Genomic DNA, 24,864 nt, shown 5'->3' with positions numbered 1-24,864 from the left:
ATCTGCAGTCATTTGGTTTTTAATATCTAAGTTCCTCCCTACTGGCTTAGGCTTCAAATTTTAACATTCCTTGAAATTTCCCTGGTGCCTAATACAGTACCATTCATACAGAGAGCATTCAGCAAATGGTGTTAACTGCTTGCCGTCTTTTAAAAGCACATCTGGAGAGACACTAAAGGCACCTGGCAATATTGCACTGACTTGTTAGTAACCTAACTTAACCCAGATGGCCTAAGGACTGTAGCCACCTTTATCTGGAGGAAAATTCTATGGTAATAGCCATCCTGTTCAAAATTATTAAGAAATTCCATGAGCACAAGTCAGTCATGACTCTATTTATATAGACACCTATCCTCCTATACCTGGCCTTAAATAAGAGGCTTGATTTCTTTCTTACTGTCCTAATAATCACCGTGAGGTTCTTGGAGTTTTGTATGAGTCAGTTTGAAGGAGCTTTTCTTTCCTGACTAATGCCACCAAATATTGGCTATTAGACTTTGCGGGACAGTGCAGCCAGCAGCACTGGATATTAGATTGTTAGATATACTGTTTATCTCTTCAAGTCAGTCACCTTGCCGAAGAGTTTAGTATGAACTCTTGACTTCCAAGATCAAATGTAAGCCTCATACTCCAAATGACGTGGAGATCTACGGACAAATTCCATGGTGCAGTATTCTGTTCACTGTGTGCAATGGTCTCAGAGCTCAGTGTTATCTCTCTGACAGCTCATATAATATTTACAGGTTGTTATTCGTGAGGAATTTTAGTTAGCCATAAAGATTTTCACAGCTATGGCAGACATTAGAGGTCTCATTCATCACTCTTGTGACCTTCCCCTCTGGAATGTAGTCCATCTGTCTCTGCTGTTGAAATCTTTATGGAAAATCTGCCCATCTTTGAAAGTTTAGTAAGTGATCTTAAAGTTTTCATTGAATCTTTACTTTTGATATATGATATAGACATATAAAGTACTATTCTTATCTTAATTCAATGTTTTGAAAAGTGTTGAGTTTAACTTGACCTCTCAGTTAAATGACAGAAGATTTACTCTTGCTATAGGAACTATATACATTACATCAAGAAAATAGAAATCATATAGAAAGCAATTTCAATGGGGAAAAAATGACACATTCATATATACGTACATACATATACATTCAGCATTAATAACTATATGAAAACTGAAATGCTGTATTATAATCCTGACTGTGGCCTTAGGAAGTAAAAAATTGAAAATAAAATTCATATAATTTAACATTATAAAGAAGACCCTAAGCAAATTCCACACATAAGTGAGTTGAAAGGCCTGGCTTAGAGAACAGGAGAGAGGATGACCAACCCTCAGATATTTCCCCTCTCCACTCACATTCTCCTCCTTTCATACACAACTTCTCAAATGCTTGGTTAGGACCTAATCCTGTTGCATACCCCCTGTCTACCCTCTCCTTCAACTTCTGTGATCTGCTTGGGCCTTCGCCACTCTTGTGAAATTGCTCTGTTGAGATCACCAGTGACCAAATCCATCTTCCTCTTCTATGCCCTTTGTCTGCTGGAACCCATTGGGTACTCATAGCTCACTATGTGGCTGTCCTTCCTGTATTTCACTCTACTTTATTCTAGTTTCTGTGTGTTTTTCTTTGGTGACTTTTCTATGCCCACCACCATTTCGGGGATGCCCCCCCTCCCCCACCCCGGGTATAGTTCTCTCTCAACAGTCTTCTTTCTTTAGAGAGGCTGGCCATTTTCCTAGCTTCAGTATCTTCTAGTTCTTATGGTCTTCTCCTTTGAGTTGAGCTTCAGTGAAAAGACCCACCTTCCAAATACTTTAACCTCAATATATAATTTATCTGAATTTGTACCTCCCAGCTTATTTTTTCTGCCAATGAAACTCAAAGTTGCCTAGTAACTAAGTCTTAGAAGTATAGAGTCATCTGTGATTTCTCACTTTCACTGGACTCCAGTCTCCAACCTCTGATCTACTGTATATAGTAACACAAGAACTACCTTCCTATCATCATCATAATCCTCTGATTATAAAGCAGTCTATGGCCCTCTGTTTCCCATTGTATCAAATATGAACTAACCTGTTCATCATTCATGCTGATAAGTAGTGGACAAATGGTCTGCATAAGAATGAAGGATCTGTTAGGCAGATGCCATTGGTCTAGGTAGGCAGAGATACAGAAAGAAGTACCATAAGCCCAGACAGTCAGATGGTGTTCAAAAGGCATTTCTTTCTGCCACACTTTATACTATATGCGGGTTGAAGACAAATGCTGCCCAGCTGAGTCAGACAGATTGATTCTAGGATTACCCTCAGTCAGACAACATCCCATAGGAATGTGATTACAAACATTATTTGTGTGCTGATTAACATTTTGCAAAGCAATTTCATACCCATTTTCTCATTTTGTCCTAACAACATTTTGGTAAGGGAGGTATCATTATTCTCATTTTGTATACAAGAGAAATAAGACTCAGGGAGAAAACAAGAATTGCTTTAGATCATGCAGTGATGGTGGAGTCAAGATTCAAATCCACTTCTTCTAAATCTGTGTTTGGACACTTTCCACTTGATCCAGGTACCTCTCAAGATGCTGGGTTGGGCCTTGAGGAGATAGAAAGCTAATATGCTGAGTGCCTTTCTAAACTCAAAAAGATTACAATTTATCATGGAAAGAGGGAGTGTGAGAGGCATGTTCTCAAATAATCTATTGTATCAGGCAGTATACCTAATGTGCCTTGAGAATTATACCAACTAAACACCATCGATTTGCAGAAAATGGGATTTCTCCCTTTCCACCTGGATCAATAAAGAAAGACTACTGTTGGCAGGAGTGTAATCTGTATAAAGTGCTTTAAAAATGTTCATAGCCTTTAATGAAAGAATATACTTCTAGGAATTTTGCCTAAGAAAACTAACAAAAATGTGTGCAAAGATTTATCTATAAAGATGTTAGTTGAAGCTTTACTTATAATAGGGAAAAACTGGAAACAAATGTTCCCAAAGAGGGGATTTCTTCAACAAATCATGGTACATCCATTAATGGAATATTGTTCAGCCATTTAAAATGTGAGCCAGGAATGATGTGAGCAGCCATACAAGGTTTGGGTGGGTGGGAGTGGTTCAATCAGAAGCAGGTTTGGCTGCATGGAACAGATAACTCAAGTAATAATGGCTTACAAAGAGTAGGGGTTTATAAGTTTCTCACACAGAAATTCAGAGGTAAGCTGGAATGATGACTATGTATTCATCAGGAGTCCAAGTTTCTCATATCTTTCTCCTCAGCCATCCTTAGTGCATGGCTTCTGTAGCATAAGTTTATCAGGGCCCGGACCATATCCCTTCTGGCATTCACTGTGCCCAGGACCACCAAACCTAGGCTTCCAGCTACACACACCTGGACTTTGCCTTTAAGTCCTGCCCTGGCCACTGGGGCCTGTTCACCAGCACAATGGGCAGGCCACAGGTGCCAGGGAGTTAATGATCGCCCATACTCCAGGAGTAGCCCTCCAGCAATAGCAAATGCTCTAGTTCCCTCGCCCCAGTGGAGTGGAAGGATAATTCTGAAGTGCATTCTACACTGCAGCCCTCAGCTTCACTGGGCCCCAAATGCCCAAAGCAGTAATATATCCTGTATCAGCTTTCCTCCCATCCCACTCTCACTTCTGGTTCCTCTACCCGTGCATCCTTCCATTGCCACTCAGATTGCCTACACTCATTTCCTTGTCTCTGTTTCTGCCTCTGGGGATTACAACCAAGATGGCTTCCATTCTCTTAGATACTGCAACTCTAGCCATCATCACATCCATGTTCCAGGCTGGAGGAAGGATGGGGAAAGGGAAAAAGCTTCCTCTCAATTGTGTTAGCCACTTCTTAAGAACTTTCCCAGAAGTCTCACCCAGATATTTTCAACTGACATTCATAGACTTTGGGAACATTGCTGCACCCAACCCTTAAAAATTCTCTAGCTAAAGAAGAGGAGACTGGGTGTAATGTAGGTAACTGTGTCTGTCACTAAACAGGAGGGTTTGAAAGCACGGCCAGGGTGAAGCACTGGGGTCATGTACGTAAGGACTGGGAGAAAAGATAAGGTAAAACCAGGATATAAAGGGCCTTGGATGCCAGAGGAGTGCTTTTTAAAATTAGTTTATTTACAAGGGAACTATGGAGGTTTCTGTATAAGGGAGAGCCATGTGCTTTGAATAGCATTTTGGAGAAATTAATCTATTAATGCTATTTAGAATCAGCTGAGAAGTTCGGGAGCCCCTGATGGGAGCTTTAGGGCTCTTGCCATAGCAGCAGCCTGAGGAAGTACCTGCACTTTGCTCCTCCATATCCACTCTCCACACTTCCCTGCCTTGCTCTGGGCCTTGGGAGGTTGACCTGCACTGACTGTGGGAATGGGATCCCCAGCCCTCTTGTTTCAGATTGGGCTAAACCAATGGCGAGCCAAGGTAGGAGACGGGTAGGAAGATGGAGGATAGGTCAGAATGCTTATTCCCTTCACTCCCTCCCTGCCTGCTTCCCTTAACCGAAGATCCTGTCACGTGACCCTTTTCACCCAGTGCACATGCATGCTTGTTCATTTGAGGGACAGTGGGAAAGGTGCTCGCACAATCCCTCCTGTCTTATTCCCCTTTCTTTCCTCTCTCTTTCACTCTTTCTCTCCTTGCCCCGCCAGACCTAGGGGTGGTAATGGCTCCCTGCTATTATAATATTACTGCTTGTGATTTTCCTACACCCTGCACAGAATTTTGTGACCAGCTCTTTTACTAAATTCTACTCAACTGATTTGAATGTGCCATCTTTTTCCTGCCAGGACTCTGACTCTTACACTCATATGTTCTTCTCATTTACATAACATTGTCCTTAAGGACATGGGACACAGGTAGGACCTCTTTTTCCACCACACTACGCACTATTCTTCCCCTGCCTGCCAATACCTAGCACAGGGCTGAGCACATAATGTATGTTCAGTAGATACAAGTTGATAGATTTTAATGCTGGAATATTAGATGTGCTTATTGGAAAATATCCCAAGAGACTAAAATTAAGTGCAAAGTTGCAAGAGCTGTGTCTGTTATTTACCGCATTAGTGCCAGCACTTTGCACAATGCCTAGTGCGTATTCGGTGCTCTGTAAAAATGTGTTGCATAATGAGCAAAGTGATGTCTGGTATTGTTTGGTTTCTTTAAAAATTGGAGCTCGTTTTGTCTTTCAGATGAAAATACGAGTCTGCTCTTTTGAAATGAGCTTCTCTGAACTGATCAGATGATTTAATTTAGATTTCTAGAACAAGATTGATGGTGGAGATTACAGACCATGGGGAAGCAGATTTTGACCAGAATAAAAGGAAGCTGTTTCTAATCATCACTAACGCTATGGAAAATTCAAAAGGGATCGCTCCAGGATCTGGTGACAGTGAGGTCACTCAGGCAGCTCCTGGAAAGTCATTTGGTAGACACTACCTAGAGGGTCAATTACATTAGGTATAATGTAGAGAACTTGGACTAGGTGGCATTACAATCCTTTCCCAGATGTATTTATTTACTCCGTTGTTTGGCAAGTGTTTGTAGACTACCTGTTACATACCACACGTGATAAAGTAGAATGAAGTATACAAAGACTAGACAGATGTGGTCGCAGTCCCAAATGTCCTCTTTACTAACTGCATGACCTGGGTTAGTTTGCTGACCATTTCTGAGCATCAATTTCTTCATGTGTAATCCTAGACTTAGCAGGACCTCATAGGACATTTGAGAGGATTATATTGAGGACCATACAGTGCGGGGCACGTGTTTGTTTTCTCTATTCCCTGAAATCATCGAGTTCAATGTGAGTCATAACCAAAATTAGGATCTAATGCTTACTGACTTAGGGCCTTAAGCATGCTAGTCCGTGTGATCTTCTCTGTTTAATCATCTGCAAAATGAAGAAATTAACAAGACCTACCTCACAGGTCATTTTGAGTATTGAAAGAGCTATTTGAGGTCATGTTTCAGGCACATAAGAGATTTTCCTTTTTGCTGCCCCCCATCCCTTCTGGATCAAGCATTCTCAGTGGGAGTCATATTGTCTCCAAGGGGGCGAAAATTGGTTCCTGGAAAATGAAAAAAATCTAACACTTTTTATGTGCAGCACAGATACATACAATACATAAACAAGCATGAAGTATATCTGTGGTATTAAAATATCATGGGGGAGTAGGGAGATTAGGAAAAAATGTCTAAAAAGGATACCTCTTGGGGAGGGAGTTGGGGTGGAGATAGTAGAAAAAAGGCCAAGAAACATTGCTCTCCTTGGTTGATGTGTCCATAAAACCATTAGTGGAATTTGCTTACTTCTGAGGAGCCAAGTACCAGTGGCTAGTCATCCTCCCTAATGCTTTCTTCTTGACCCCATAGGTGAGGTTTCTATTTTGTATCCAGTGAATGCATTATTATTTATTTTTATAGCCTGCTCCCACTTCTTTTATGACCCGACTCTGTTATCAAACTCCAAATCCACCAAATATAAGAAAAGTAGAAAGATGAATGAATGTGTTTGGTTCTGAATTCCAGGAGTGCTCTTTTGACGTGGTTTGAAGAACATATTAGCATTTTTTTAATTTTCTCGTTAGGCCTCTGTGTCGATTAAAATATGGCTTAACACGGAGGTGCATTGCTTGGCACATTCTGTCCATCATGCATCAAAAAATGGTTGAAATAAGAACTTCCCCTAAATAGTGTGTCCTGCATTTGTGATTTTTGAAACCACCTGGGGCACAATGTTGAATCCTTTCATCTCAGGGGAGGGAGAGCATTTGAAGGTAGAACTTGCTACCCTTTCTTGCTCTTAGTTAACACACTGCATCTGTAACCAAGGGGAAATTCAGAGGTTGGTTTTGGAATAAACAAACTCAGGTGTAGTTTGCTCTTTAAATTCAGTAGACAGTACCCCATGGTGCTGGTGCTGTATGATAATGAATGATTTTTACACTCGGAGAATCAGAATCACAAAGCTGCATTGCAATTACAAGTAGAAATGGTTATAGAAACATCTGTATAAGAAAATACCAAAGGACAGAACAGGGTCCTATAAAAACTCTTTGCCCAAAAATCTGCCTTTGATGGGCTACTAAAAATGGACACATCACACAGACAAGACGGGTGCGTGGGGGTTACGTAGGCTAGCTTTGTGAAGGACAGTCTGGTACACTGAGATAAGAAACAGCTGTTGTTGGCATTGGCACTCCTGCAAGAAATGAAATGATTATTCTGCAACACACTTATGAGAGCTTCCATATATTTGATCAACTTTTGAATATATGCAAGACCAGAATCATCCGGCAGCCCCAAGCGAAATTGCCATCAACCCTTTAACAATCTCTTGAGGAGCCCTGGAGCCAATCACTTAGAAATACCATCTTATGCTGTGTTATTTCTAAAGCAAGTAGTTCCCGGGTGTGTGTCTGTGGTGGTGATGGGGCAGGGGAGGAATGGGGGAGGCCATTGTCATTTTCTTTTTTTTTTTTTCCTTTTTCTGCATCAAGGACATTTTTTAGTATAAAGTTTGAGGGTTTCAAATGAAGACTGCCGAGCACTTGCTTCAGTGCAGTTATAAGCTGTGCTTAAGTGCATTTTTCCCTTTTGAACTCAAAAAGGACAAAACATCTTTCAGCCCAAAAAAGTCACTGAATCTCACCATTGGACCCACTTGATAGCAACACATAGACACAAAAGGCTTTTTTTAATAAAAAAAAAATAACAATGTTATCCACAATTTATATACTATATGTGTAAAATTAACAATTAAGAACCCCAATTTGAAAGCTTGAAATTTCATTTTAATCTGGAACTGAACAATTTTTAGCATATTCTTTTTAAGTCTTTTCAACTCTTGAACATAAGCATGTTCTAATTACTCCTCTGGCACGCATTTTGTTGTATTTTTTCCCCTTTTGATATTTAACAATGCAAAGTCAACTATAGATACTTGATGTATGTCTAGCCATTAGCTCAGCTGGGCACCACTGCTTTTCCTCCATCTCTTGGTAGATTTTCTTTTTGAAGGTTGTTCCATTCAGGCAGAGCTCCCTTGAGCCCTTCAGGTAGCCAGGAGACCCCTCCAGCACATTTCTCTCTGAGAGACACCTAAGAATAATGTAGGAAATCCCAATGGACTCTTCTGCTACTGGAGGACATTCCCAGCGTCCTCCAAATCAAAAAGAATTTCTAGACCATTAGAATGATAAAGAACTGGGAAGGCATAATGAGGGCAATTGGGGGGCCCAGCCCATAGAGACCGTCAAGAAAAGAATAGCTGTTCTTCCTGGGTTTGGGAATTTATAGGTTTAGGCAGTACAGTCAGTAAGGGCTGAGCCAGACGCTCTCTGGAGTTCTCTCCTTCCTTGGGTGCTGCTGGGATTTTGAGAAGAGGGTGCACTGAGCAGCCAGAAGCTATGGTTTTTGCTCTCCATGTTTCCTACTAGAGAGGGCTTGGGTTTTTAGGCCACCATAACATCAGACTCTGCCCAGATGGGTCAAGGAGTCCAGCCTAAGTTCTCAGATCAGATCTTGTTGACTCTCTGAACTAATTGAGGTGTGAGAACCACATGATAGAGGAGAAAAACAGACAAGAGGAGAGGATAAGAAAGGCAGAGGGGAAGGAATAGAAAAGGAAGGACACAGAGAGACTGAAAACAGGGGACTACTTCAAAACAGCAGAGAAATGTCTTCTTTCCCCATTTTAAAAATCTGTCTGCCACAATGAAAAGGCTTAATTAGCGGCTCAGTACAAATGCATGCCCTATATCTTTTCAATGACATATCACCAAGGCACAAAGCAGCACGTCTGGTTGAAGGTTGGGTGATCCCATCCCTCTATTACTCTATATAAAACAAAGAATCTGTAGTTTCATTACCCTTAAATTGTATGGCAGTGGGTGAAGTTAACTTTTATTAGAAGCTGTTCTTTCATATTATACAGTGTAGTCAAGGATATATTAGCTTTGATGTTTTCTTACATCTCAATACACTGTGGAGTGGATTTACTGTGAGGCTAATTTAGAAGGGAGCTTTTCATAGGAGAAAATAATGGTCAGCATCAGCTGTGCTTCAAATTATAAGCAGGATGGAAATTCAGGAAAAAAATGGGCATACATGTAACATGGCTAGATGTTGATAAGAATGCTTCTTATATTTACATTCCTGATGATACCCCATGTCTTTTAAAACCCCAGTTTCTTTAAGCTCTATTCAGCAGGAAGATTTTATTGTTGAGGAAATGGTATACTGTCTCCTAACGTGATCAATTTGTCTTAAAGAAAAAAAAACATCAGATTAAATAGTATATAAAACACATTTTTAGAGTTCAGCTTTGAGAAAGAAAAATCCTACAATTTAATCTTTTAAAACACAGTTTAAAGACAATTGATTTAATTAATACACAACAAAGTAGTTATAAAATGAATTCCCAGTATGAGAAATTGAATTTCACCTATAGGATTCATCATTCATCACAAAAGTTATTACACTCTGGTATCTGTACCTTTCTATCACTTTTGGGTCCTTTTCTAGTAAGATCATGCTGGCCAGCTGCCATTTTGAGGCACTAATCAAACATATAATTGGTAAATGAAATTGTATTCTGTTTAAACCAAATAAAGAGAAAAACAAGCTTATCAGAGTGATAAGTGTAGCACTTGAGCTTCAATGACTCAGAATGTAAATATATCACAGAGTGATGTTTCAGCTGCTACACTAATAAAACCCAGTCAATCAAATACTAAAAGATATTAAGAAGCAGCAACCAGCGTTATAAGAAAAGCACCCAAAAGAGACACATAAGAGAAAACCCGTCAGTCCTCTCATTCAGTTTCTTATCTGTTCTATAGGTTTAGCCACGGAACATTTTTTTTTCCTTTGCATTTATCTTTGTGCCTGAATGAGTTCAATTTCACTTAGATTAGGACAGAAACTTCAGAATAGCAGGTTAATCCTTCCTGTCTTCATGGGCAACTGAGCATACAGACCAATATCAGTGTAAAATTGTAATTCTGGAGATTAATGTTGTCTCTCCTGTTTTCCATGAACTTGACCGCCTTCCTTTTTTTTTTCTCTCTCTCTCAGCTTCTGTCCAGGGTCCCTGGGAGAGAGCCATCTCGCCAAACAAAGTGCCCTACTATATCAAGTAAGTTGGAAGCATCATGTTCTTAAAGGAGCCTTTAACTATGGCTAATTTGTATACTCACAAATGAACTCATTTTTACAATGCACCGTTAACCTCGCCTATAATACCTAGTTCTTTCTTCTTTGAGGAAGCGTGGGTAGTCAACTCATGCTAAAATTACCACTGAAAGTTTGCTGATGCAATAAGGAACTACCTTTAGGAAAAATCCATTTAATGCAGCATATGTGTTGTGTTTTGTGATTAGAGGTGGTGTGGATTTTTTCACAACAGAACAAAAAGCTGCAGATAATATTGATAGTGGGAGTGAATATTTACATGAACAATTTCATTTATTGAGGAGTTTCCCCATATTTCTCCTACAGACAGAGATGAAAAATTTCTGCAGCTATATGTACACAAACTGTTTTAGGGGTGTAAATACTTCACGTACCCAAAAGGCAGTCAGCAACATTCCCAGATTTGTGGAATGGAGGTGTTCATTCATGATACATAACACTCAGCATTTTTCACAGAACAGCAGACTGATGCTGTGTTCTGGGGCCATTGATGTCAGTCAAAGGAGTAGAAGTGCCTAGAAGCACCTACTGCAAGATGCTGCATGAAATACAAATCATGATACAGTGGGTCAATGTGGAAGAGACAGGAGACAGGATATTGAGTTATTATCATACGTTAACAGTGTCTCATCGATTGTGCAATGGAGTCCAACTTAAATTTAACTTTGAATAGGCTACCGCAACAATTTAAATTCATCAGATTCATGAAATAGTCTTCAATACCAACTAACGACTTTGAACTTGCTTCTTCCATGAGTCTAAAAATACTCAATGTTTTTCCTTTTTTTGTTGGCCTGCCATCTTTTATTGAGTCTGTTTTTTTTCTTCCCCTGCCTATCAACTCTTCATAATTCAATTCTAAAGCAATAAGAGCATCTCTAGATCTTCATTACTACAGTTCTCAAGAAATTTGATTTCATGCTTCAATTTTGTTAACACAGAAGAATGGGGCTGAGGGGACTCTTTCGGCTCTTCAAGGAGAGACACGTCTTTTAGGAAAGGTTTGTCTTAAATTTTTCCAGACAAGGTATCTCTTACCTTTAAAAATTCTCCTTCAATATGCTTTGATCCTGCTTTTCAATTTTCTTATTTTAAAATTTATAATTTTTGTTATATGCAATTAACTTAGTCACTCTAAATTACATGTTTTAAATACCTATTTAAAATCACCAGCTTTATTAAATAATATATAGATTTAGACATGCACTGTATGGCTTTACACCCACTGAATATTTTGTGGAGCCATTTTATTCAAACATTCCCTTCCCAGTCATCTTCTACATCAATGGCTTTGTCATCACAAGCATTCATTTCTAAGATGTTTGTGACCTGCTACTTCTTCAACCCATTTATAAAGCTCTCACTTAATCCAATTCCTTTGTGCGCTTAGATAAAGACTCTCCTTTTGTGGCTAAGGTTTTAGGACCACCTGAAAATCCTAGACCTCTTTAAGCCATTATTCTCCAAGTTATTACCTGTTTAGGGGTCACTAAGTATGTCACAGGAATTACTATAGCCCCCTGGCCCCACCACCTCCAAGTTCCACTGTTTTCCCTACATATTTATCTTTTCTGTATGTTACACCTACTACAAACATCCCAATACACTGCTGTGGGACAGTGAAATGAATTCAGCTCCAAAGTAAAAAAGATCAATTACAGAAAAGCTGTGATTCCCCCTGTAAATTAGTCTCTTGCTGCTTGTTGGCAGAATCAGGGAGCAGCTACTCTCTCTTTGTCTTATTTGTCTGTTGTTTCTTCACCAACTTGAAAATCCTAGTGGTAATATTGGTAAGGGCGTAGACCTGGGAATAAGAAAACTTGAGTTCTAGTCCTGGCTCTGTCATTAGTTGATTTGTGTGGCCTTGGGCAACTCACTTAACCTGTACAGACCTTGGTTTCTTATTTATAAAATAAGGATTTGGACTAGAAGATATCTAAAACTCTTTGTAGCCCTAAGAATTAATGAGTCTGACTCATTCCTCTGCCTTGTCCAAATTTAAAAACTGAAGACCTCACCTTTTTCAGAAGTTTATCTTTATTTTTAAAATTTTTTCATTATTAACATGAATTCTTAGTTTTAAAAAAAAACATAAGAATTCTATTTTCCCCTGTAGCTTCAAATATGCCCTCTCAACCTACTCCAATTTCTCCAGGTTCCTATTTTAAAGAGCTCAAATCTTGGTGTTTAATTTAGGACGACTGTTCTTCTTGGTTTAATGGCAAGAGACAAAAAAACAATAAGAAAAATTAGTAGAAAGTTGCGTATGGAGACTTCAAAAACCTCTGAAGTGATCACTGCCTTGAAATGAGGAATTACATAGTATCTCAAAGATATCTCTGAAACTTTATGGAAACTTTGAAAGTACAGATTATGTAATTTCTCAAATACACCCCTAAAATGTGAAGCTGTAATGTAGGGAGAACACATGTTCAGAAAATGTACATCATCAATAAATAGATTATTAATATCATTAGTGATGTATTAGTTATTATAAATGGCAAACACCATTCATAATTTGAAATACCTTATTGACTCATGAATAACAGTGATAATAAGTTTATAATGATATTTCCTCAACCAATCCTCATTGTTCTTCTTTCTTAATTAGTTTGTCTTGACTTCCATTCAAGAGTTTTTACCACATGTTTCTAGCAGCAAAGCCAGGAGTATTCTCTGGATATTTTTTTTTAGCACTTTATAATTTTTATTTTTTGATGCTGAGATAAACTGATCATCTAAATAACAAGAAGTTTCTATGCCAGTAACACAGTTGCGGGTTGTTGTTGAGTTGTGCATTCATCCTTGAGGTTGTAAGTCATTAACAACATAATCTGCTCTAGATTGCAAATCAGACAGTGCTTATGCCTGCCTCCTGACACCAGCTTTTCATATGATGCTGAGAACTTTGATTTTGATACCAGTAACTACATGTTTGTCTAGTTTATTAGTCCATACCATACATCACTGTTACAGTTTTCATATTCCCTCTCCCTTAGGGCGCTCTTATTCCTGCCAGCATCTATTTCAGGTTATTTGATTGCAGCTTTCATTGCCACTGAAAAAATAATCACCAACAATGTTCAACCTGTTACAACTGCCTTTTCCACTCTCTGCCATTTTGTAGTTTTTTGGCCTACAGTCAAACTCATGAAAATTTCAATATAATAGCCTTTCACCAGCTGCTGCATTCTGTTAGGATTTCTTTCTTTCACCTTTTTATGTTGCGTACTCCCATATGGGTAAAGCAAACAGAGCCAAGAGCTAGGACTCTCTTGCTTCCTTAATGAGTTAGAAAATTATTCTTCTGTGTTCTGGACTGTCAAAAGAATTTGGGAATCCCAAACTTGCATACACCACATTCCTGCATAGATGACGTAATAAGAGCATAAGAGAGAGCGCACTGAGTAGATCAACAGGGCAACTAGCCCAGAACTCCATCGCAGATGCAGGCACCACTGGTTGTTTTGTCACTTTAACCCAGTAATTTTCATTTTAAAAAATTAGGATGCTTCATGACCATTTCTTAATAATGCATTGTAAATCAGCTGGCATTGAATTTATCCAGTGATTTATTAAATGATTCCCATTCTCCACTTCAACCTTGTTTTAGGAATAATAGGTTCTGGAAATTTACTGCTTTCTATATAAATAAATAAAGGTGTATTTCAGTTTCTCCTCATTCTACATCTTTGAACCTCAAGGGATGGCCCCAGCTAAGTGCTGTGGAATTCAGTGAATACGATCATGTATACCCAGAGTCAACTTTAATGTCACATTCCCTCACGAACCCCTTTTCATTTTCATCTTCCCATCTGAGCAATTCTAATCCTTTTTAGGTTTTCAGTCTGTCCTTGAATGAAAGATTGGTTTTCCCCTTGATCAACTTAGTTGCTTTTCCCTAGATCTCTTCCAGCTCTGTTATATCTTCCTTGGGATGTCGTGACTGGAACGGCCCAAATATTGGTCATTAAATTTGTTGGCATTGCCTCTAGTCTCCATTCACTCATGAAGAAAGTAAATGCTGTCTCCCATGGGTGCATAAGTGGAGAAAACCATGGAGGTTGTAACCTGCTCTGCATATATTAGTTCTAGCTGAAGGTTGATTTGCTGGTACTTTTCTGTAATACTTGCTGAAATGTTTGACCTTATATTTCTGCCAGCTGTCCCTTAGGAAGGATTTGATTTTTAGACAAGCCGGTCCTTTCCTCCTTCAAAGACTCTGTGGTTGCTAAATATTGAGAGGCATTCACTAATGAAACTTGGTAGTAAACCTGCTGACTGAATCACCAGTAATGAATTTCATCAGGTGCCCTTTCTAACTATCTATGAAGCTCTTCACAGAAAAATGGGGTAGTGGTGAACATGCTAACCATTCAGCTCTTGTTTACACGGCAGTGCTCAAGAAGCAACTCACGTCCAAAGGCATATCTGTCTTTTCCTTCTGGTTATTTTGCATGTTGTACACATTGTTAATGACCTTCATCTACCCTTCTCTCTGCTCTCATTCCCAGGCATTGTGCCTGAGTTGCTCCCAACTTTCTAATGATTCCTGTTTAGCAAAATGCAATATAAAACCTCCTTGGCTAAAGCCATCAGTTGCTGCAGTACACATTTCTTACTACTTTTATGATGTCTGCTGCCAAAATGGCTAGTTGGAGTTCTGACTGTCCTGTCTTCTTATAGCTACGATTCCTATGGCTCTACTAGGACAAGTATTTGACTCTGCAAGGAATTGTGGCCATCCGCCTAGACTTACCTTTGGTGTCTGTGTCGTCTTGTATCCTGCTGCTCTGTTCTCAATTAAGCTGATGAATCTTGCTCTGATTTTCAGTACCCAGGCTGCCTAACTCCAGAAACATCTGAGTTTTGCACCACCTCCCTCTGTACCATAGTGCCTCTGTTACTACTTTCTGAGCAGTTTTTCAGATTCTAAATCCCTCCCATATTTAAAGAGTATCTTGCCCTCATTCTCTCTCCAGGTTTGTGCCAGGAGTTGCTCTGATTCAAGTTTTGGTTAATTTATTTGTTCCTTTGAGTTATTGATTGTTATTTCAATCACTGTATTTTTTTATGTAGGGAAAGCAGTGGTTAGCTGTCTCATCTTTTAACAGAGATCCACATGCTAAATGCCTCTTCTGGCTGGTTTACCATAGATGTATCTTCTGAGACTGAGATGGGCTCTTACCATCAAGAACACTGGATTATGATACTCAACTTAGAAAACATTCCCCCGTGTCTCATTCCTAATACCTCACTGTTCAAGAAATGTGATAGTCTTCTGTCATTCAGTTTGAACACTGGTTGAGATTGGCAGAGGTTTTCTTAGTTTTTCTTAGAATCTGAACACCTTATGCAGTATACAGTTTTGTGCTATTTCTGGTTGGCTCATTCACGTGTAGTCTTCCCTTCAAATATACATTTTGGCAGCTGAAAAGTCAGTAGGAAATAGTGAACATAGTAAATAGACCAGGCATAAAAATACCTGAAGTCAGTTCCAGCTTTGCTGTTAACTAACTCTATGACCAAAGGTGAGTCACTTATATTCTCCTGGCCTCCCTCAGTTTCTCCATCTGTCATCTAAGGGGGCTAAATCACGAGACATAACAGGTTATTTCCAGTCCTGACATTCTCTGATTTTATGAATGTTGACTTTGAAATAGAAATTGTTTCTAACAGTTTTCCAGAGGAGTGAAAATGAATCTTCACATCGCCCTTGAGGATTCTTATCACGCCATCAATCTTATCAGTATAGAAAGGACAAATAATAATAAACCTTTTGCTTAACTGTTTAGCACCATTGATAATAGGAAGCGGATGTAACAGAAAACGAGCTACTTTCAGCTGTCAGTCTTTGAAAATACTGGTGAATCTCTAGGTAATTACATTTGTGAAATCGCTGCCAAGAGCCTGGTGCTCTGACTTTTCAAAAGGTTTTAGTACACAAAGATAATGCAGAGGTCACTCTTCTCTGCTGTGCTTTCTCCTCCACGGTGTGATGGTTCCAAAGGCCACATTCGCTAAGTCTCATTAAGCTCTGGAACCACAATGAAAGACTAGTCAGTAATGCATGATGATATAATCATGAAAACAACTCAGTCTATAATAGTAAGTGAAAGAGAGTGAATGAGACACCACAGTGTTAGGCAAAGTCCTGATTCTGGCCTTGGGTTCTGTAGACCTTCTTGGTGGATGTTGATGTTGGTGTTTTCAGTGTCTCATAGGTTTATAAAAATAAAAATAAAAAACACCTCACAACCTTCTTTATAGTTTCATAAGCTAATGCATACAACCTTGACTGAAATAACAGATCCCATGAGAATAGGCCCTCTATCTCTTTTTCTAGCATAATGCCTCACAAATAACACGTGCTCAGTAGACATTTGAATGAATGAACATATACCAGTAATTCCACGTGCTTTATAGTTTCCTGACTCCTTTTTCTTTCAGAAAATATTATAGCATCTGTCAATTTAGATCTACCACCCAAACGCATCTCTCGTATCCTCCAGACATCAACTTAAATATTAGAAAGCATGCCGAGTCTTTGATGGAGTTTCCTATGTCTCTTATAGTTGGTGCCTAGGAGACAATCCTCAGCAGGTGCGTCTGAATGGTACATACCAAACCCTGAGGTCGAGATTCTGTTCTGTCTTTATGTAACAATTTGATTTGGGGTATGACTCAACCATTCTGGATTGAGTTTCCCCACCAAACAAGTAGGAAGTAGAACTAGATAATGCCAGAGATCACTCTGAGTTCTGGCTCTCCTTGTTTCATTAGAACTGGGGTCTTTCTGATTTTCTTAAATGTCACTCATGATGCCTCTTCTGGTTTTCCAATGGGCAGTAGAACTTTAACTTGGTGAACCACTGTTCCACTAAGCATTTGTGTGCAGGATCTACTTTTTGGGCTGAGATCTAGTAGCCACTGACTCTTACGAGAATAGCATTGATAAGTTTTTAGTTTACAGAAAATTTCTGTAACATTCTGTATGCTAATGTAATGCTTAAAGGTGCAACGTATATAGGTGAACATATATATATGGCAGCTAAAATGTAATGCATACAGGTCAAAAACTCTATTATATTACACAAGAGAGCCCAGGTGTCCTCCGCCTCATTCATGGCCTTTTTGGGAAGGTGAGCATACACATAAAATATACTTAGGTCTGTTTCCCCAAAAGAAGAGAGGTAAATTATTTCAGCTATTTCTTCATTTCCTTTTTCTAACTTTCTTAAGCATGCACTTTGTTCCATAATCATGTGGTAGAAAAAAGCATAAGGCCCTGGTATCACATAAAGTCTGTGTTTGGCACACAGCTTTATCATATTCTAACTCCATTATTTGAACAATTTACTTAACCTCACACCTATTCTACCTTCTGGCACATAAGGAATATTCATTAGCTTTCTTTCTCTTGTCTGAAATTGAAATCTAATTGACATCTAACTACAGAGTGTTGGGTTTTTAGGAAAACACTCATATAGATATATCCAGTATTAGCCACATATTTACAATATTTTCTAGGGCACAAATATATCCTTGATCAAACTAGTTTATTTTCATTTTTGTAGTTCCCACATCATTTGGGGTGTGTGTGAATTCCCAAACATTCCTGAGCCTCTCCTAGGTTTCTCTAATTGCTTCTTATCCTGACCCCCTGGGAGGCAGCATCCTGTTCCCTTCACAAAGGTCAGCAACAACCCAGACAGCATTTGAAAATAACTTAATAACCCTGAACTGCTTCTCTCCTTTGGGTAATTTCCTTAGAGCATTAGTCCTTTGAACACTGACCTGGTTGCAGAAAATGTCCCTTTCTCAGCAGGAAAACTCCAAATTCCCTGCAGTTTTCCCCTCCCTCATTCCAGGGGACAGGGTGGGGGAAGGGAGGAGGAGGGAGAAGGAATTAAATACTTTCTGTGAGAATGTAGCGTGTGCGTGCAGGCACATGCACACACACAGAATTTCTTCTTTAAAAAATAATAAACTGGGTGCGTTGTATAAATCAGCGCTTTCATACCGCAAAATTTAAAAATCCCTGTACAAGATAGAAGAAACAATCTCTGCTTTCAGCATTCTGGAAAGCTCCTAAGAACAAGTCCTATATGGGGTTGAGCCCGCTGTCGGCATTCAGGTAATGATCCCGTCTTTTGTGATCTCATTAACTCCGAAGGGATGAAATGAAGGAGCTTCTCTGCTCCTCCCGAAACTTTCAGTTGCTTTTTCTGTTTTTCTTTCTCAGCTTATCCACATCCATCATGGTCCCCAAAGCCACTGCATGTCAGAGAGTCAGTGCTAAGAGTAATTTTTAACTTGCTGCTTTGTTGTTTTACAAGGAATTTCTGGTTGTTTCCTTTCGGTTTGATCACTTTTTCTTGGCCTTGAGCCCTCTACAAAGGAAGTATCTCATGATTACAGTCCATATAATCTCCCAGACAGGATGAACAACAGCGTTTAATGTGTGCCTCCTAAATGCTAAGTGATAGACTGGCTGTGTCTTCCCATTTATGAGGACACCACCACCAGTTACCATCCAATAAAGAAGACATAGCTGAGACTCAGGCTGGTGACTTCCTCAGGTTACACTAATAATGGCCCGGCTCTGCACCTTTCCCACCATCCTAATGACCTCAGTTGGCTCTGCCCACCTCACCCTGCGTCTAGAACTTCCACAGTCCCCAGCATCACCCACCGTGTGCATGCTCCAGGGGATCAGAGTTGCCTGGGGCTCCCTGCCTGGGCCAGGAAAAGTAGGATGGAAGTCAGTTACCTACCCCCTGAAGGCAGAGGACAGCTTAGCCAGAGGACCCTTGGGGGCGGGAGTACTGAGGGTTGGGAGGGAAAAAAATGTAGTAAAAAGGTGGAGGATTGAGATTTAAAATAATAATAATGAACATAAAACATCTTGCCCGTTGCTCCCAGCTGTTTCTACTTCCTCGTATTGTTGGTTCAAAATCGGCCTATTACTATAACCAAGTGTGGCCAGTCCACCACTATGGGGCTGCCATCTTGAGCATCACCAACACCACCCTATTAGTCCTTCCCTGCATTGCTGGTGTCTTTTCCTTGGCTTACCTACCCATCAACTTCTGCCGCTATGCTCTTGCAGACACCTAAGTATCCTTATGCTGCTTTTGGCAATAATGGGCAACAAAAAATAAAATGAAACAAAACACTGGTCAGCCCTGATGTAAGCACTTTCCTACTTCTGTGGAAGCTGAGAAAGAAGAGAATTTCTGAGTCACAATCTGCCACCCCCATCAGGGAGTCGCTATGATAAGAGTATGGCCAAGGCAAGTAACCTAACAGATGGTACAGAATGTGTGTCTCCTCATACACCCAATTCTAAGTCTTTTTGAAGGGGACATAGTTAATTCAGGTGGACTAGAATAGTTCCTCAGAAGCCTTTTCCACACTACAGCATGTCCTTGAATTTGACACTGTCTCCTTATCCAAGCAACAAATAAAGTCTGATCCTTCCCATAAATCCCAAGTCTATAGTTCTAGCCTTAGAAGGCAACTGCATATGGCCAGCCTGTGGCCATAATGCCCGACTTCCCCAGGCATTGAGCACTGGGTCACCCCATGTATTACATGTAGAAAACCTCATCTTATTGCAGAATGATAACCCTATTTTTTATTATCATAACTACAATGGTGGCAAAGAAGTATTTCTTGTATGTTTTTCTTTTAATGACTTAAAATCACCAAACCAATTTGGGCAATTAATATATTTTTGAGGATTAAGAATGACTTGTATTTCCTGAAAATTAAGAAGAATCTCTATATGAATATATAGTCAACCTGTGCTAACCTAGAAATATAGGTGCTTTATTAAATATATAGCCAGATTAATTCCTTTTCCTCACTCTCACTTATATCAGTGCAATAGGAACTTTGCTGCCAAAATCCTATTAAATGGTAGAGAAGAAGGAACCCTACTTGGAGCCAGAGGGGCCAAGCATAGGTATAGCAAAAAGTCAAGATGTGTATCTTTATAGCTAAAAGTAAAAGTTGTGAGCATTTTCGTATACAGAGAAACAGAGACATAAGGAGATGAGGGAAGAAGGAAGAGGGATATGGGTGAGGAGGAAAGGCAATCAACAGCAGGCCTGTGATTAATACCGGGGGGAGGGGGGCACATGAGGGGAATGAATGACGCTAACTCAATAGACTACCTTATAAATGTGCTAATGGCCTTCCAGACTTCATTGTTAATCTTGTTAATAGTATTTAACTAGCAGAAAGATACCTGAAAGTCCCTATCTATAGAATATTTTTAACAGGATATACCTGATCTGGATACTTTTCTTATTGTAAATAAACCTGGGATTTATGGATTCATGAGTCATGACTGGATGGAAAATGGGGCATAGTCATGGGAGCATTTTCCTATTTTTGTCATGAACAGGTTATAAAATAGATGCCTTTGGAGACTGAAATGGTTTCTTTTCAATATCTGTGTTTCTGTATAAATTTAAAAAATTAACTTTCCTGTTAATATGAAACCAAAATGTAGCATAATGTAAAAGAACAGTGATATTTTAGCAGGGGGTGGTGGAATAGGTCTATTTTGAGTTCTTCCAGGGGAAGAATGTTTTATCTGTGCCTGATGTTTCCCTACACACCTCTGAATCACTGGTATTAAATAAGAATGTATGATTTAGATGAGTCCAATTTGAAATGCAACCCTTTATACTTTAACAATATGTATTTATTTTAACTTAAAAATTGCCTTTGCAATAAGAAAAAGGAAAGAATAGCAGGATGAGTGGGCCCATATATTTCCTTTAGCATGTGGTCTCCAGTTTTAGGAAAGTACAGGTCTAAGAAAGGGCCTGAGTCAAGCCTAGTGAGGGATATAGCACTTGTACATTTCCATATTGAAAATTATATAAATGACATTGATTTTTTTTTAAAGTTACCTTAAAATGGATCCTAGAGATATCAAGGACCTCTGTAACTGCCTTGGAGCCCTAAGGCATCTTTATTGTTTAACTCTTGAAACTGTTTTTATTAATTTTCTGATCCCTTATCTCCCAGTTAAGCTGTAAACCCAGTTACAACACTTGTGGCTTATGCAGCTTGGCATCATCCTTGGCACTTTATTTTCTCACACATAGGGAGTTGAGAATAAATACTTGATAATTTGTTTTGATTTTGAGGATTAAGCACATGTTTGGGAACTGAGCTATGATCCTAACAGATATTCTTATAAAGTAATAGGTAACAACAGATCAGAGATGTTCCATATAATATTTTTATCCTAGGTAATCCCACTGGAATTATAGTTGAATAAACTATATTTTAGAAGCAATTGTAGCCATCAGTTCATTGATTTTCTGTATTTCAGTTGGTTGAGGGCAGAGAGAAATGCCTGATAGGGTTGGTCACCTGGCTGAACTGTCCTGTAAACTGATAATCTTTGAAAGTTACTGTTTTAGGAAAGTATTGTTAAACAAGTATGTCCTGTTAACAGCTCCTGTTACTAATATTGTTGTGAGGAGGTCTTAGGAAAATGCCTTCAAATCGTATTTCTATCAAAATGCACAGGCTGCCGTCAGGAACTAAAGTTTTTTGAATAGTGCACAGAAACCTATGTCTTAATAGTAGATTTTAAAAGAAGTTAAGATGAGGTAGGTGGTATAATCTAAGAGAGACATGGAGGCAAAGCCATGGTGACATCCAGTGAGGAAGAAAAGACCTCAAGTTTGGCATTAGTTATACTCATCCACTTCTTGCCATTCTCTGGTAAATATTAGATGTCATTATCAAGCATGTAGAAAGTAGATTAATTACATAAATATCTAATGTTATACAAAGATAGCCAGTTTTTTTCCAAATACAGTTTTGTTTAGAGAAAAGTTATCTCATTATATCTTTTTAAGTAGACTTTATTATCAAGGAACTTAGGGTTGTTTATCTAACTTGTATTTCATATACTCAGGCAACAAGCCATTTCTCTTTACTGTAAGCACTGCAGAGTAACAAAAGGCATCCTTACACTGCCCAGCCTCGTTCATCATCAACAAAATTGCCAATTATATTCCAAGTCCTTGACTGTATTTCTTGAGAAGATGTATAAGCTGAAAGGAAGCAGCTCAATGCTAAAGTAGAAAATCAGAGCTTTCTGTACTGGCTGGTGGATTCAAAACATGCTAATCTTGTTTTGACTTGTGAACTGAAAAAAATTAATATGAAAGGATGGAGAAAACACGTTCAAACTACAAAGTCATTTTTTCTGAGAAGTTATTTGGCTGTAATGTAACTTAACTCAGGGTATATCAGAGGACTCAAAAGTGGAACATTTCTTTAAAATTAAAACCTAAAAATCCTGATGTCTAATAGAGTATATACATATAGCTACCTCTGAAAGATCTGGGATAAGCAGAGGAATACTGAATAAAATCATCTGACAGTTTGGGCCATACCTTTACAGTAGTTGCTGTGGCCTGAAAAATATAGAATTAATTCAGTAAAGCACTGGGAAAAAAACAACATAAACATAAAATATTTTAAATTAAAAACACTGAATAAGAACAGTGAAAAAAAATTCTCCAGCAAATCAATATTGCTTGGGGAAGCATGAATCCCAGGCCAGCAATATTTTTATCCAAATAACATCTAGTTCTATAGTGAACAAACACCTTTATCACCAAGTTTTATAAACAGCAAAATGAAGAAAAGGATACTTAGGGTTGTTGGACATTCAAAGATGGTCACTTTATGCAGAGTTTCCTGCTTGATTATACCAACTTCTACTGAATTTATTCATACTACTTTTTGCCTTAGGATTCTTTTTTGCTTGTCCTTGTCTAAACACATGTATTACAATACAAAAATAGAGACATGATAAAATAATTACAAAGATTATTAATAGTGGTAGCAGTGGTGAGCAGATTATTGTTGTTATATAGATTAATAATATACCTAAGAAAATCTGTAGGAAATTTAGTTTGGGATATAAAACACCAAAGTAAGGTACAGATGAAATAACCAATAAGAGATTAAATTTAGGCATAAGCATCTAAAGATGTAAATTCTTTAGATGTTATAAAATAATGTGTACAGTAGGTACCTGTTTATCTGCAGTTTCAGTTACCCATGGTCAGCTGTGTTTTGGAAGCAGATGATTCTCCTTCGGACTTATCATCAGAAGGTCAACAGTAGCCTAACGCTACCTCACAGCACTTACATCATTCATCTTATGTCATGTCATCACGTAGGCATCTTGTCTTCTCACATCATCACAAAAAGAAGGGTGAGCACAGTGCAATAAAATACTTTGAGGGAGAGATGACATTCACATAACTTTGTGTACGAATAAAGAGTATATGTAGGGTCTGGTACAATCTGCTGTTTCATGCATCTGCTGGGGTTCTGAAAATGGATCCCCCAAGGAAGAGGGGAGACTACTGTATGCCATTGCATAATTGTCTTACTCTTTGAACTTTATTGCTGTAGGAAATAAAGAGGAGTGATCCTGAACACAGTAACATCGCTTCTGCTTATAAACCAATCAGAAGATATATAAGCCATTCTTAAGTATATAATATACATTAAAATGGTATAATTTCATCCATTTATTTTAACATTCGAAAACTAATTTCATATGAACCCTAATTTGTAAACTCTTGATACTTTGACTGGAGTATTATAATAAATGTCTTTCCAATTTATAATTTGCATGTATCCTTTTCAAAGAAATAAGACAATTCTTTAAATACCTAACTGCCTGGAACTTTCTCTGATTATTTTCTACAATAGTCCAAATCATACAACCATAAATAATAACAACAACAAAAAAGACATTTTAGCAGACAGTGTATTTTGTTTGTTTTAATGTTTACAATATAAAGTACACTTATTGCCAAGCCTTACTTTTCAGTGTTGTTAGAAATTACCAAAGTATACTGGGTTTGTGAACAAGAAGGCTCTTGAGGTTGAGCCCTGAATACACTTTTTCTGGAATCCCAAAGAGGAAAACTTTTGAAATACAAACACTGACCTTTTTCAATATCCCAAGTAAAAACTGATAGAGGAGTTCTGTTTTACGCTGGTGCTTTTCTAGACCCGACTAGATTGGCAAGACATTATCGACTGCTATGTGAATATACTTGGTGGAACGTGCAGGGTGGGGTGAGGAAATAGGAAGAGCCAGAGCGGAAGCAGAGGGACAAGTTAGGTGTGTGGAAGGCACTGGTGGTAGATTAGATCTAGATAATGGTAGCAGTGAGAGCATAAGAGGTGGTAGTGGGGAGGGGGTGTATATTTTAGAAATAATCAATAGGTCTTGCTGATGCATTGGAAGTAAGGAGTATGGGAAAGAGGGCAATGCAGATGTTTCCTGGACTTTCAGCTGCAACAGGTACCTGAAGATGAACAAGTCTGTTAGGGAAAAACCAGAGTTCTGCCTTAGACACCATTGACAGCACCAGGGAGTGACTTGGAGAGCTTTTGATTTCTAGTAATGCCCATGGCCACTCTTTACCCACAGCAACAACAGGCAAATACAATCTAGATAAAAGAATGACCTTACCAAATAGATGGCCACTCCTCTATCTAGAAGTCCTGGGGCTGCCTGAGTTTTGACATGTTAAGTTTGAGGTACCTGTTGGTGTGCAAGTGTGC

General features: G+C 38.8%; 1 protein-coding gene across 12 annotated transcripts in view; it reads left to right on the top strand.

Annotated features, from left to right (window-relative positions):
* Positions 1-24,864, top strand: part of DMD (dystrophin) — a 2,259,748-nt gene that overhangs the window by 2,069,166 nt on the left and 165,718 nt on the right. For all 12 annotated transcript variants that reach the window (XM_036992000.2, XM_036992004.2, XM_036992005.2 and 9 more), the window contains one exon: positions 10,114-10,174. In XM_036992000.2, the coding sequence (XP_036847895.2) occupies positions 10,114-10,174 (61 nt within the window). The remainder of the gene's footprint in view (positions 1-10,113; positions 10,175-24,864) is intronic.

Source organism: Manis javanica, chromosome X, assembly GCF_040802235.1.
Source record: "Manis javanica isolate MJ-LG chromosome X, MJ_LKY, whole genome shotgun sequence".
Classification (NCBI taxonomy): domain Eukaryota; kingdom Metazoa; phylum Chordata; class Mammalia; order Pholidota; family Manidae; genus Manis; species Manis javanica.
The sequence above is the reverse complement of the archived record's forward strand: the minus strand, read 5'-3'. Positions and strand labels throughout refer to the sequence as shown.